General features: G+C 41.0%; 1 protein-coding gene across 1 annotated transcript in view; it reads right to left on the bottom strand.

Annotated features, from left to right (window-relative positions):
* The window catches only part of si:dkey-22o22.2 (neural-cadherin), a 201,663-nt gene that overhangs the window by 43,741 nt on the left and 144,623 nt on the right, over positions 1-13,299 (bottom strand). Inside the window, exons 14-16 of the mRNA XM_046043950.1 lie at positions 12,543-12,670; positions 12,274-12,460; positions 9,824-9,967 (exon numbers count right to left, since the gene is read on the bottom strand). Of these exons, the coding sequence (XP_045899906.1) occupies positions 9,824-9,967; positions 12,274-12,460; positions 12,543-12,670 (459 nt within the window). The remainder of the gene's footprint in view (positions 1-9,823; positions 9,968-12,273; positions 12,461-12,542; positions 12,671-13,299) is intronic.

Here is a 13,299-nt window from a genome sequence, read left to right as displayed (position 1 = left end):
TTATCATGGCACAGCACGGCTAAGATGGAGTGGAGGAGCCCGAGAGCTATGTTATCAATGCACAGTATTTTTAACCCTCACACGACCAACTCTGCAATCATACGATGAACATGGGAATCTTTCCCATCTCTGCTTCCCATCCCACATGACGTGAACGTGGCTACGGTGACACTGTGGACTATAATCACAGGTCGTAGTCTTTACGTAACCTGCATGATGTGCAAAGGTGACAGAGAGGACTGGAGACAGACCTCCAGGATCACTACTGTTAACTACCACAATGTCTAAAGCAGGGGTGTCAAACTCATTTTCACCAAGTGCCACATGAGCATTATGGTTACCCTCAAAGGGCCAGTTGCAACTGTAAGACAAACTTAAGTACTCCTTAACATATTGTTAAATAACTGTCTCTTTATTTGATTATGTATTCAAGTTAAGGACATTCATCAGATGTAAAAATATAGCCTTAGTAAGAAGTGTTATTAGAACATAAATAAATGAATTCATCAGATTTAAAAACCCTCATTACTCCATCAATCAAATATCAAACATTTCAAATAAATAACAAAGACAATAAAGACAAATATCATCAAACATAAGCTTTTACAGTAACTTTTCACTTTTTCACAGTCCAGAGGTACACAAATAATTTTGAGCTGCTAATAACATGAGGGACAGATGTGATAAAACAAATAGTCCAGCTGCACACAGCCTTGCAGAGGGCATACATCCAACTAATGAGAGATAGTTTGATTATCTGGAAAAACGCACACTACAGGATTAGCCTGATTTGCCACTTGGCGACCGTCAGGCTGTAATCGAGAGTAAATGAGCGGCCGATCGGTGGTCACCAGTCGTTATGTGTGAACTACACAAAGACGCATCAAAACGGCTCCCTGACACATTTCTGACACATCGCCGACGTCTGCCAGATATCTAGCATGCCAAATATCTGGAGGAGTCAGACGACTCTACGTCCACATCCAGCCAATGAGAGCAGGCAGCTACTTTTCACCGCAAAACACATTTTACTCCCCTCCAGCTCTCTGTAGCTCAGACAATCCCTGCTACCTGCGTGTGCTAATCCATCCTTTCACCCAGATTCTTTGTCTTTATAATTGCCATCTTTATAATAACAAACAACAGCTGTTTCATGTGTGTTTTAATGACAAAACGTGGTTTGGAGACCAGCGTCGGGTGACACGGCTTCTGTCAGCTCGTGTAGTGTGTGACCCCCTGTCACCGATCAGTCACGTAGTGTGAACGCCACAACAGCTTCAAGACTCCCGTCACAAGACGGCAAGTTGTGTAGTGTGAACAGGACGGCGATAGGCCGACGCTGAAAGTTGTGTAGTCTGCAGGAGCCTTAACCAACATTGATCCTTCATCACTGATACTGCCTAACTGACACAGGCCTAGCCTACCGGGTTTTCTCCTTGAAGCGCAAACATGTTTTCACTTTCCCACCATTCATGAAACTGCTTTCCTTCTGCATCAGTTTTTCTCGTCTTGGACATTTAGGGATTGTTTGTATACATTTCTCATCTCCACTTGCTGGAAAACTACCGTAGTGGGTGTTGAAACATCGCAGTCTAGTCACTTCTCGGGTCACAAAATCGACATGCATTGTGGGAGATGTAGTTTATGGCAGCATAGACTTTTATTTCAGGACAATCATGAATCTTTAAAGCTTTTGCAGGCCACATAAAATAACGTGGCGGGCCGGATTTGGCCCGCGGGCCTTGAGTTTGACACGTGGTCTAAAGTATCGCCGTACCCATTAACAAACAGAGCAGGTTAAATCAGTGTCTTCCTCTACAGGAAATAAAACAAGTGTTTTGCCTGATGCTCATTTTTGTTCTGGACTAATTGCATAATTGCATTGATGTTAACTATTAAATTAATCGCCAACTATTTTGATTATCGATTAATCATTTAGTCCTTAGTCCTTATTTTAAAAAAAATATTCCTATACACCTATTCCAGCCTCTCAAATGTGAATATTTTCTCCTCTATGAAAGTAAACAGAATATATTTGAGCTGTGGACAAAACATGAGATTTGAGGAAGTCTAGTTTGGCTTTTAAAGACACTGATTGACATTTTTGACAATTTTCTGACATTTTTAGACCTACAAACTAATCGATTAACTGATAAAATTATCGACAGATTAACTTTATTATTTTACTTATTTTAGTTTTATGTCATTTGAACAAAGTACTTCAGGGGAAATATGTAGTATTATTGTAGTATTGATACGCCTGATGAGATTAACAATGAAAATAATTGTTAGTTGCAGCCCTATCTAGGGCTGACCTAGACCTAGATCCTCGGCTAAGTCTCATTAAATCATGCTCTCCCCAAAACATCCTTATCACACTTGAACCTGGCTCACTTTATTTTCATAACAGTTTTGATTAATTCTAACTTCAGTAGTTTACAAGCAGAGCAAGTAAAACTACTGCAGAAACTCCCAGCAGGCTCCTGTAAGTGTTACAGTAACTGTTCCAGTTGTTGTACAAGTGACCTGAAAGACCGTGTGCTGCGGAGCTCAGACAAGCTGGTAAACTGTTAGCTATAGTAGTAAGTAGACGTGCGACACTCTGACTAGCTAGACTTTGGATTACAAACCAACAACCTTCACACCACAGATACAGCCGGTCGTCATTAGCTTCTGTCTGCACAGAAACATCACCGCTGATATTACACAAGCAATCAAACGCACTCTCTCCCCCCTCATTAAAGCTCAACTACCCTGCAGCAGTAGGTGTCTGTGTGTGTGTGTTTACGAAACCCCGGGGCGACACTAAACTGAAACGCCAAACTCAGCGGAATTAAAAAAGAGCTTCTTGATCTCATTACCAGACGCACTTAGTTCGGCAAATTTTCCACTCGGAGGACCAAACGGCATCCAGAAAACAGGACGGGTGACAAAATCTGCTGTGCCTAATCAGCTTTAGGATGGGGAGGCGGGTGGGGAGCGGTAATCTAAACCCACCCCTCACATACACTCCACCCCACCTTTGATTATTCCGACAAACACCAAATCAAGCTGAAATAAATGCAGGAATTTTGATAGCAAACAAAAAAGCCTTTGTGTGTGTGTGTGTGTGTTTCTCCTGGAATTGTGTTTGTCTCTGACCTCCAGTTTATTCCTGGAAAGAAGGTCATTGGTGCTTCAACATCGGTCAGCTTCAACAGCAAACTGTGGTAATAATGTACACACACACACACACACACACACACACACACACACACACAGCTGCAGCTGAGGTGAGGATGGTGTTGCTGCAGTCAGAGAATAAAACCTTGATTTGGAGATAATTTAACTGCAAATATTGAGGGAAACAAATTTCATTTCTTTGAGATTCTTCTTTCTTATGACGCCTTGTCACAGTTATACAAATGCTCCCCTTTAAGAAGAACCATAACCTTAACCGTATTCCACAAAAATATCTGTCAGTTTTTGGAAGGGAAAAAACTAAACAAAGCACATCAAAAATGCTGCCACAAAATGCACCAAATACCATTTAATGTATGTAGGTGATGGTTATGTTTTTCTGCCAAACTGAAAGAATCTATGTAATTCAGACCTATTCAGACTTCAAAACAAGATGGACTGCTATAACATACAAAATTAAAGTCATGTGACTCATGGAGCAAGCAGCTAAACACCTGCTAGTCACTCAGCAGCAGGAGATAGTACTTTAAAATAAAAATGGTGGAAAGTCACCAAACTTCCAAAAACTTACTCCCACCATTTAAACCACTGCGAGGTTTATTTAATGTTCATAAAACATTTGATTAGACATATTATACTGTCTTTATTATGTTCAAGACTCCTCTAATTTTAGACCAGTTAGACCAGTGGAGGATAAATGATAAACTAAAAACACGCTTATTGATTCCCAAATCTGTCTCTTGTACCCTCAGTGCTGAATCAGCAGGGTTCAGGTCTTGTTTTTTAGCTCATCTCGGTAACACTCCTGCCTACCTGCCTGTTAGGAAGCTTTGGGGGAGTTTAAGCTAAGATCACTGGTTTTCCTTCCCCTTTTCTGCCCCCCCACCCCGCCTGGGTGGTTTGGGGTCAAGGGGTGTTTGTTAATTACCATGGGGAGTCCCTGACGAGACACAAACTGGGGATAAAGCGTCTACATTTGGGAGGGATTCATCAGCAGTTTGCTATCTTAGCGTTTCTTAATCCCATGTTCAGCGTCTTCCTGAAGCTCGCAGGGATCAGTCTGAAGGGAATAAATACTAAATCTGGACGCTTCCTACAACAACAACCGCACATTAGAGAAAGAAAACAAACTGACTTAAATAGTAATACAAAGAAAAAAATATAAAGCAAAGCAGATTTTTAAACCTCAGGAGTCCCAGCAGTTTGGTGTCATATTGGTTGGACTAGATAAGCAATTTGAATATATCACTTTGCAGCCATAGAGAGTTTTTATAATGACAAAATGATCAAACAGCATCACCGTTATTGAAATTGCTGTGTTAATATACAGCACCTTCAACCATGGTACAAACATCAAAGATGGTGACAGCTATAGCCTCAGCGCACTTAGACAGCATAAAAATTAAATATGCACAACAAAAGTAAGACTTTCCCACCTAGACCGTTTTGTTCTGGAACAGATACTTTGTTCCGAATCAATATGAATATGTCACTTGTGTTCACGCTGCACTATTGAAAAGCGGTCCAAATCGCATACACCTCCAGGGCTTTCCTTACGCCATTATGTCACTACCTCATGCGTGCAGGTCGCACTTCACATTGTGGGACATCTCCATGACAACAGCAACACAAAATGAATCGGGGGTTGAGTTGGTGCTGCGAGGAGCTGAAACACCTTATAGATATTTGGTCACAACAACACATCTCCCAGATGTTGCACACCACAAGAACACCGAAGTCTACAAGATGCTTAGTGATAAAATGAAAGAGTGGGGTTGTGAACGCTCTGTCGAGCCGTGCCGCGTGAAGGAAAAAAACTATACAATACATTAACCACAACAACATACTTGAGCAGCTAGATGTCTGCGTGTTGTTAATATGCTCTGATAATGCTAATCCAACACATCTCGTATTAAGAGCACATGAACACACACTGAAGTCGGAAGAAAGACTTGAAACCATTCGAGGAGCATGTGAATGCACCGTAAGCCGCTGGTTGCAACTCGCAACCCTCACCAATAGATGCCACTAAAACTTACACACTGAACATTTAAAATGAGACTGTTTTGGTGTCGGTTGCCAGGCAACACATTAATTTGTTCCGGTTCTATGGGTCAGCTGTGTTCTCACTGCAAGCGAACCGCTCCAGGGTTCCTACGGAATCGAGGCGAGACCACCTCTTCTAGGTGATCTCAGCTCGGTTGTTTTGTTCCGGATCAGAGTGCGATTGTTGGGCCAAAGGGGAAACGCCTCCTTGTTTTGGAACAACATCTCCAATCGATCCAGGTGTGAAAATACCCTTAGGCTCAATCCACCTCTTGCCCCAACCACTAGGTGCTACCCCTCCGTTTTGCACGTTCACGTCTAGTGGCAGGGTGTCCCGATTCTTTTTGCGATAGAGGAGTAGGGTGAAGAGGGAGGGCTAGATAGCCCTCGAAAGAATACAAGATTTTTCGTTGCATAATTTATGATAACCATGGTTATTCTTAGTTTAATGTCATTTCAACGTAATATGTTGATTTTCTTCATATGAATTATAAAAAAATCACTAGTTCAGCCGCTAGCATGTTGTCTTGTTAGCTTGCTTCCTAGAAACGTTACTTACATGGTAATGAAGCTTTGTTTTTCATTTTTAATTGGTGACTTGTAAGATCGTTTAATGTGTGATATAACGTAACCATACGAGACAGATTACCACAGTGGAGGACGGCATATTGGAATTATTTTCAATCGTTGTCCTGGAGAAATCCTGTAAAAACTTTGCTTCTGAAACGTCCCTCATGAAAAGTAGACTAAACTGTCAGTTTAGTTTTAACAATAATCTGATGACTAAAATGTGACCAGTGATCATTTTCATAAGGCTGTTTGCAAAACCACGCACAGTAAAACTACGACTAAATCACAATCAGATGGCCCTTTATTAATACATCCTGCCCTGATTCAGTTTTTGCGGTAACGTTACGTGCTTTTATTTATTTATTCTCCGTTCCCTAGTTTTACTTTGTCACTCACCTCTTCTCCTATTATTAGATCACCTCACCTCCTGCCCCTGTCTGATTTCCACCTGTGTAATTGTCCGCCCCTTGTCCTTGTTAGATTTACCCCCTTTAGAGTATTTAGTTTACCTGGTCCCCTGTCTCATAGCCAGTTCCTCTTAGTACTTTCATGTCATGTAAGGAATCGCTATTTCTAAATTGTAATAACGCTGCGTTACCAGAATGCAATTTGTTTTGTTGTCCTTGACGTGTAAATGTGCAAGTCAGCAGCAGTTCAAGTCGAGAAGCTAGACATTATGTTAATACAGTCAGCTGTTAGCCAAAAAGCTAAACTAAGAATGAGGGAAATGGAGGTGTTCTTTTGACAGCTGGAAGTATCACCATTATTGTGTCACAGTCAAAGATGCAAAGAACATTGTTATCCGTTATAAATTTTGTGTGACCATCTACTAAATTGAAGCATCTGCTAAAGCAGCACAGCAGCGTGAAACTTGCAAAAAGAAACTCCGGCTGCTGCTGCCAGTGATGCATGTACTCGTTGGGATCAAGCGGCATTAAGCAACTTTATGTTTTGTAAAAACACTCAATACTGCTCTGTGTGCAGAAAAACAGTAGTTAAAAAGTCGTGAGCTGAAACTCTCAGTTCTTTTAAATCAAGACTGAAGACTTTTCATTTCACCACTGCCTGTAATTCAATCAAATTTAAGGCTGTAGATTAATAACTTAAACTGCACTGTTTTTATTTTCTATTTAACTCTTTAAAATGTGTTTATAACTCTTTTAATTTGTATTTCAATGTTTTTTCTATATTTCCCTGTTGCTTTTATGTTTTATGTAAAGCACTTTGAATTCCCTTGTTGTTGAAATGTGCTACACAAATAAACTTGCTTTGCCTAGCTATGAATAATAAATTGGGAGAGACTTGCTTTGTTTTTTATTTATTTATTTATTTTTAATATAAACATAGCCTAAACTGTACAGTATCATCTGGTTTGAGAGGCTGTAGTCTGTCTATCACTTTTTTAAAGTCTATTATACTGCATTTCCAGTCCTATATTGTAGTTCTGTCTTTCCTCTATGGCAGCTTTGCATGATTCAAATATAAAATAAATAATTTTCTATGTTACACTGGCTCTTCATGCAGGCTCTCATTTCAGCCTCTGTCTGAAACAAGCTGTAGATGCTCCTGTCTCTTTAAGGCCCCCGCTCCAAAGCTCCAAATGTTTTCTGATTGGCCATTCTCTAATGTGTTTATCAGGCTGCCACAGGGATAGGGCTGCATGTTCCTTTGTGGGCGTGGCCAGCATTCTCTGCCTGGAGCAAATGACCATATATGGAAATCCGAATGACATCATACCGAGCCGTTAGTAGAAAAAACAGTTGAAAACAGAGCGTTCAGAACAGAGGGATATCTGAGGTTTTGGCTCACAGGGATTTCTTTTAAATACTTTGACCTCATTATTTGAAGCTTCGGCCATGTTTATCATGAACATCTGACATTGTAAAATTATAGAAATGCCAGAAAATATGAAAATGCCTAATAGGTCCCATTTAATGAGTAACATAACTAATTACTTTTTACCCATTAATAAGTAAAGTAATATTAAAACTTTTTAAAGGAGTAATACGTAAATAGTAACTTAACACTGTTTCTGACATCGTCTTGGCCTACTCCCTGCTGGATTTGTTTGCCCATATCGGACTGATCTCCTGTGTACCGAACCTGTGCCTGTTATCTAAACTACTGCTAGTCGCCCTGCCAGTGCTTTCTCCAGTCGTTACATTGATTTACAGGTAAAACACCTAAAATGTTGTTAGCAATCCCTCCTCGCACAGGAAAACAGTGAGTTAAGCAGATTAGAGTTGAAGTGTGTGAACGCTGTGATGAGTGTTCACCTTTCTTTTCTCATGCTTTGACTGACCCCGCAGAGTGTTTCCAACTTACTGAGATCAGTGATGTCGTCGTGTTTCCAGATCTTAACAATAAATGATGGACAAACCTACAAAAATTAAAACCAAAACTTTGGAGGTGTTGGCGCTGTCTCATTAGTCTAAGTCACCATCACTCATACGATGTGCCTGTGCGTCATTATTATGTATAAACTCTTTTATTGTCACACATCTGCATCTTTTATTCTCCTTCCACCAGCAGTGAAACAAAACCCTCAGTGTTCTCTCAGGTGTTGGCCGAAATTGATTCCTCTTTATTTTTTACATTTATTCTGCACTGAACTGCTTCTTATTTCTATTTTTAAACGAAAACAAGTAAATAGCTCAATTCAAACTATGAAAGAAAAAGTTTGGAAAAACGAGAGGACACGAGCGACGGGAAGTTTGCGGATCTGTAGAGGGAATCAGAACAAATCTGCAATAAGAATGTGAAGCAAAGTGTGCAGAACAAATGTTAACAAAGGTTAAAGTTTAAAAACAGAAAATAAATAATCAGACGTCACTCTGCTTTCTAACGCTCACGCTCTGACTAAAGAAAACCCCAGAGGCTTTGAGCCGACGCCAGCAGCCGTCATTAAGAAAGAGAGATGGAGAGAGAGAGAGAGGCTTGTTTGGTTGTTGTTTTCTGATTTCTTTTTTTTTTTACTCCCGCTGCTGCTTATTGGTTTAGAGCGGAGGAGGAAGAGGAATGAGGGACAAACACAAACAAAGAGACAAACATCAAAACTGTCGACCTCAAGGGAGCAGCAACATCCGCTAACGAGCTGCGACAGCAAGAGGAGGAGAGGAAAGAGAGAGAGAGGAGGAGAGGAGATGAGAGAGGAGATGAGAGAGGAGAGGAAGAGGAGAGGAGGCAGGAGGAGAGGAGATGAGAGAGGAGAGGAAGAGGAGAGGAGGCAGGAGGAGAGGAGATGAGAGAGGAGAAGAGGAAAGAAGAGAGGAGGGGGAGAGGAAGGAAAGAGAAGAGGAAAGGGAACAAAGAATAAAGAGAACAGAACAAATGGGAAAAGAAGATTTTAGGAGAGAAGTTGATACAAGATGAGAAAAATTAAAGAGGAGAAAAGTCAAAAACAAGTTGAGAGACGAGAAGAAGGCTTGAGGATTGATTTTAAGATTTTATAGCTTGTTTTTAAAATTTTCAACGGGCTGGCACCTTCTTATTTATGAGAACTTTTGTACACACTCCGGTCAAAGCACTGAGGTCATCCAATCAGATGCTCCTCGATGTCCACAGATCCAGGTTAAAAACTAAGCCTTTTCAGTAGCTGCTCCTAATCTTTGGAATACTTTACCTGTTGAAATAAGAATAGCTCGGACCGCTGACACTTTCAAATCCTTGCTAAAAACCTATTTATTGGCCTTTAAAGAGAGTTGAGTATTCACATTTTCTACTGCTGTTGTCGTGTATATTTGTTGTGTATTCTGAACCTGGAAAGCATTTTGGTCAACTAGGGTTGTTTATAAATGTGCTATATAAATAAACTTGAACTTGAAGAAGCGAGAAGACAAGAGACCAGATTTACAGAAAAGAAGAAATTGGACAAGAAGAGAAAGGAAGAAAGAGAGAATCAAGAAAACAGAACAGAAGAATAGATGGGAAGTAGAACAGAACAGAGGAGGGGATGACGGAGCACAAACTCGAGCAGCCGAACAGAACGGTGGCAGAAAGGTCGAAAGGTCACTTGGCCATGACTCACCTTCGTCCTCGTCGTTGGCGGTGACGGTGATGAGGACGAAGCCAACCTCCTTGTCTTCCTCCACGCTCACCTCGTACACTGGCTGGGCGAACGCCGGGGCGTTGTCGTTGACGTCGGTGATGAAGATCCTGACGTAGGCTGTGTCTGAAAGAAAGAAGGACGAAGGGATTTAATGACGAGCGTCATCTGAACATATTTATTGGAAACATCCATAAACCTTCCTCCTTTTATGGTCTGTAGAATCTCAGACATGTAACTTTCAAATCTCTATTTAATTATATTAAAAAACAAATAGGAATAATTCCCTCTTTTAAATCTTCACTCACTGTGAAGATTATGTTTAAATTTTTTCGCACATTCCCTCTTATTGCAAATATTGTTTTTTATCCCTCAGACAGACTAAAATAAACTTTACCAATGAAAGGTTGGATCATATTTATTTTAAATTTAGCCTAATTCTTTTTGTGGAAGCAGTGTAATGGGAGAATCAGATTGGTTTCAAGGTTTGTTCCCTTCCAGATGTGTCACTTGTGAGTTTATGTGTGTTACGCTGACTGCACACTAGAGGATAACTGGGCAGATTTTGGGTCTGATTCACCTTCCTGACAACTTCCCGAGCTGAGGCTGGTCGGAACAGATAATTGGCCCAAATGATCCTGTAGTGTGAGGTAGAATAGTAAACATCAGTCTCTATACACCTAAGCAACACAAAGGAGGTTAAATTATCCAGGGTTTTTCCTGGCTCAGAATGGGCCTTTGGGGGGTGACTTCACACGACAGTAAGGATGATCGCGTACAGTAAAGGCAATGACTTACCTTACAACCGAAATGTCTACATTTTCTTGTATGTATTATTTCTGACCATTTGATAAATAAAGTATATCCACAACTTGGAGGAGTAAAGGTATAAATTAGTGAATTAATAAATATTATCACATTAAATAGAAAGTATAATCTTAGTATAATAATATAATTCCATGTTACACTTTATTTGGATGATCTGCCTACAGATAGTTTATTAGCAGAGATTTAGCTGTGTCACAAACTACACCACTGTGGTTAAGGTTTGATTAGTGCTAATGTTTGATGATAGTAGTACAGGCTACTATAGCTTACCATTAGTAGCCTATAATAGTAATTCCAGTTGGACAAACAGCAGTTTCATTTTTGTGGGTTGTTTTTGGGTTGTTCATTAGATTATGGTGCAAGAAAAATGCTCTACATGGTGGTCAGTCTCTCATTTGTTTATGCAAATTAACTCAAAAATAAAAACTGTGCATACAGAACGACGAGCTAAACATTTCTAAAGTTTTCTGTAGTTCCTCAACCTTTTGTTAATGTTCCGCCTCCTCCAGGCTGTGATTGGTTGGTTAACGAAAAGTGACTTTGAAGAGCCACTATACACATGGCTGCATGAAAGGCTCCCGATCTCCCTGCGGAGATTAGCGGGCAGGAGAGAACGGGAACAGGTGAGCGTCACGTAGTGCCCAGAAAACCTGATCTGGACACGGCAGAGGAGAGTCCCGGTGCTGGTACGCCAAAGGTTGTTGTTTTTTTTCAATTCTGATCATTTTCAAAAATGTCTCTATGCAGAAAAAACCCGGCTATCTGCGCAGCTGTAACGTTAATGTTACCCGGTCGACATGCATATATAACCAATTACTTAGGTTTAGGCACACACCGCTGTGATGGTTAAGGTTAGCGTACGGTGCTTCGGGGGATGCCAATGCAAACATTCTTAGCTAGCTAGCTACTTATACTATAATTTAGCTAACGTAACGTAGCTTAAGCTATGAAGCTAACGATAGCAACGTAAGTAGCGCTATGTGACATGGTAACGACGTAACATAACGCAAGTTATGCAGCCTACATAACTTAAATAAAATCAAAAACGAATGTCGTCTTATTAATAAATTTTTCTTTCACACAGGAACCGAATGCCGGTCTCTTGGGTCAGGGAGAACTTTCAACTGTCCACCCGATCAATATCCATCACCTTTTTGTCGGACTTTCATGGCTATTTATATCCCACATCTGCTGTTTTTTTTTTTTAGCTGTGATGGTATGTGTGTGAAATGGCACGCCGTTTCTGCACAATCAAAGTTAATGCATGCGAAATGACTTAAAGAATTGGTGTGTTATTCATCTGCCTTTGGATGATACCAGGCTGTATAAACCTGCTGATTCCATCTTCTCAGCCTCGAGTTCATCAACAGTTTGATTCTTATCATTTGTTTTTCTGTGCAAAACACAAGCCACGTCTGATCATGCGAGTTTCTGTGAGAAGTCCCTGGAACCGCCACTCTGAAATCATTTAGTATAAACGCCAAGTGTGTGGTCCTGCGTCAGGACTGAAACACGTTCTTAAGATTAAAATATAAAAATTTTGTTAAATCGGTCGTTAAAGTAGGTTGAGATTTGAAAATCCTCTAGCGTGCACCAGGCATTACCGGTGTTAGGTTGTCCCTGCTGGCCTGGTCTGGACGACTCGGAGCTGTCCTGCGACTGGACCTCGATCAGGTAGGAGGCTTTCTGCTCGCGGTCGAAGGAGGCTCGCGTGACGATGACGCCGCTGCGTGAGTCGATGCTGAAGAACTGAGAGTCCCCGCTCTCATCCTTCAGGATCACATAGTGGACCTGAAGAAGAAGAAGGAGAAACAAACTGAAGTATAGTAACAGAAGAGGAAGAGGTTAATCAGCATGTGTGTGCGCTCCTCACCATCCCATGCAGACCAGAGTCCAGGTCTGTGGCCGACACCTGAGCCACGGACGTGCCGATCTCTGCTCCTTCAGGAACCGTGGCCTCGTAGGTGGACGACAGGAAGAAAGGAACATTGTCGTTCACGTCTGATGACCGAATGAAAATAAAGCGAGAAAATGAAGAGCAGCTATGAAATATATTATTTTCCTAAATAAGTCTCTTTTTTTTGTTGTTTTGATGTTGCAGAATCTGGCAGCAGAACAGTTACAGTCTGTCATGTCCATGGAAGCTGATTCATTTGGATTAAAGCTGACAAAGACGAGACGAAAGAAAAGCAGGAAAGACCAGGACAAACCAAGAAAAAGAAGAAGAAGAGAAAAGCACATAGAAGGCAAAGAAAAGCAAAAAATGACAGAAAAAAAGTTTGAAAAGAGTTTGTGGTTTTTGCAGCATATACACCAGTAAAGTAACAATCATCTACAGTGAAATCCGGAGGGAGCTCTCAGAGAGCAGACGCCCGTCAGAAAGTGAAGTTGGACGGTGTCTCCCCCTCACTAATGAAATCTTAGTTATTAGTGAGGAATTATCCTCCAAACACCGTGAAGAGTCCACAAAGCAGCTTGTCAGCTCACTTTCAAGCTCCACTAAGCCAATTACAGCGTCCGATGTGGGTTTGTTCAAAGCCAATCAAAGTCAGCAAGTGTTTTCTCCTCTTTCCTTCTCTCCACCTGCCTCCAGACGCTGATTGGGAAGTGAGTCACTGTTAAAATGAGGT

This window comes from Micropterus dolomieu, linkage group LG03 (genome assembly GCF_021292245.1).
Source record: "Micropterus dolomieu isolate WLL.071019.BEF.003 ecotype Adirondacks linkage group LG03, ASM2129224v1, whole genome shotgun sequence".
In the NCBI taxonomy this organism is placed as follows: domain Eukaryota; kingdom Metazoa; phylum Chordata; class Actinopteri; order Centrarchiformes; family Centrarchidae; genus Micropterus; species Micropterus dolomieu.
This window is presented reverse-complemented; position numbering and strand designations above follow the sequence as displayed.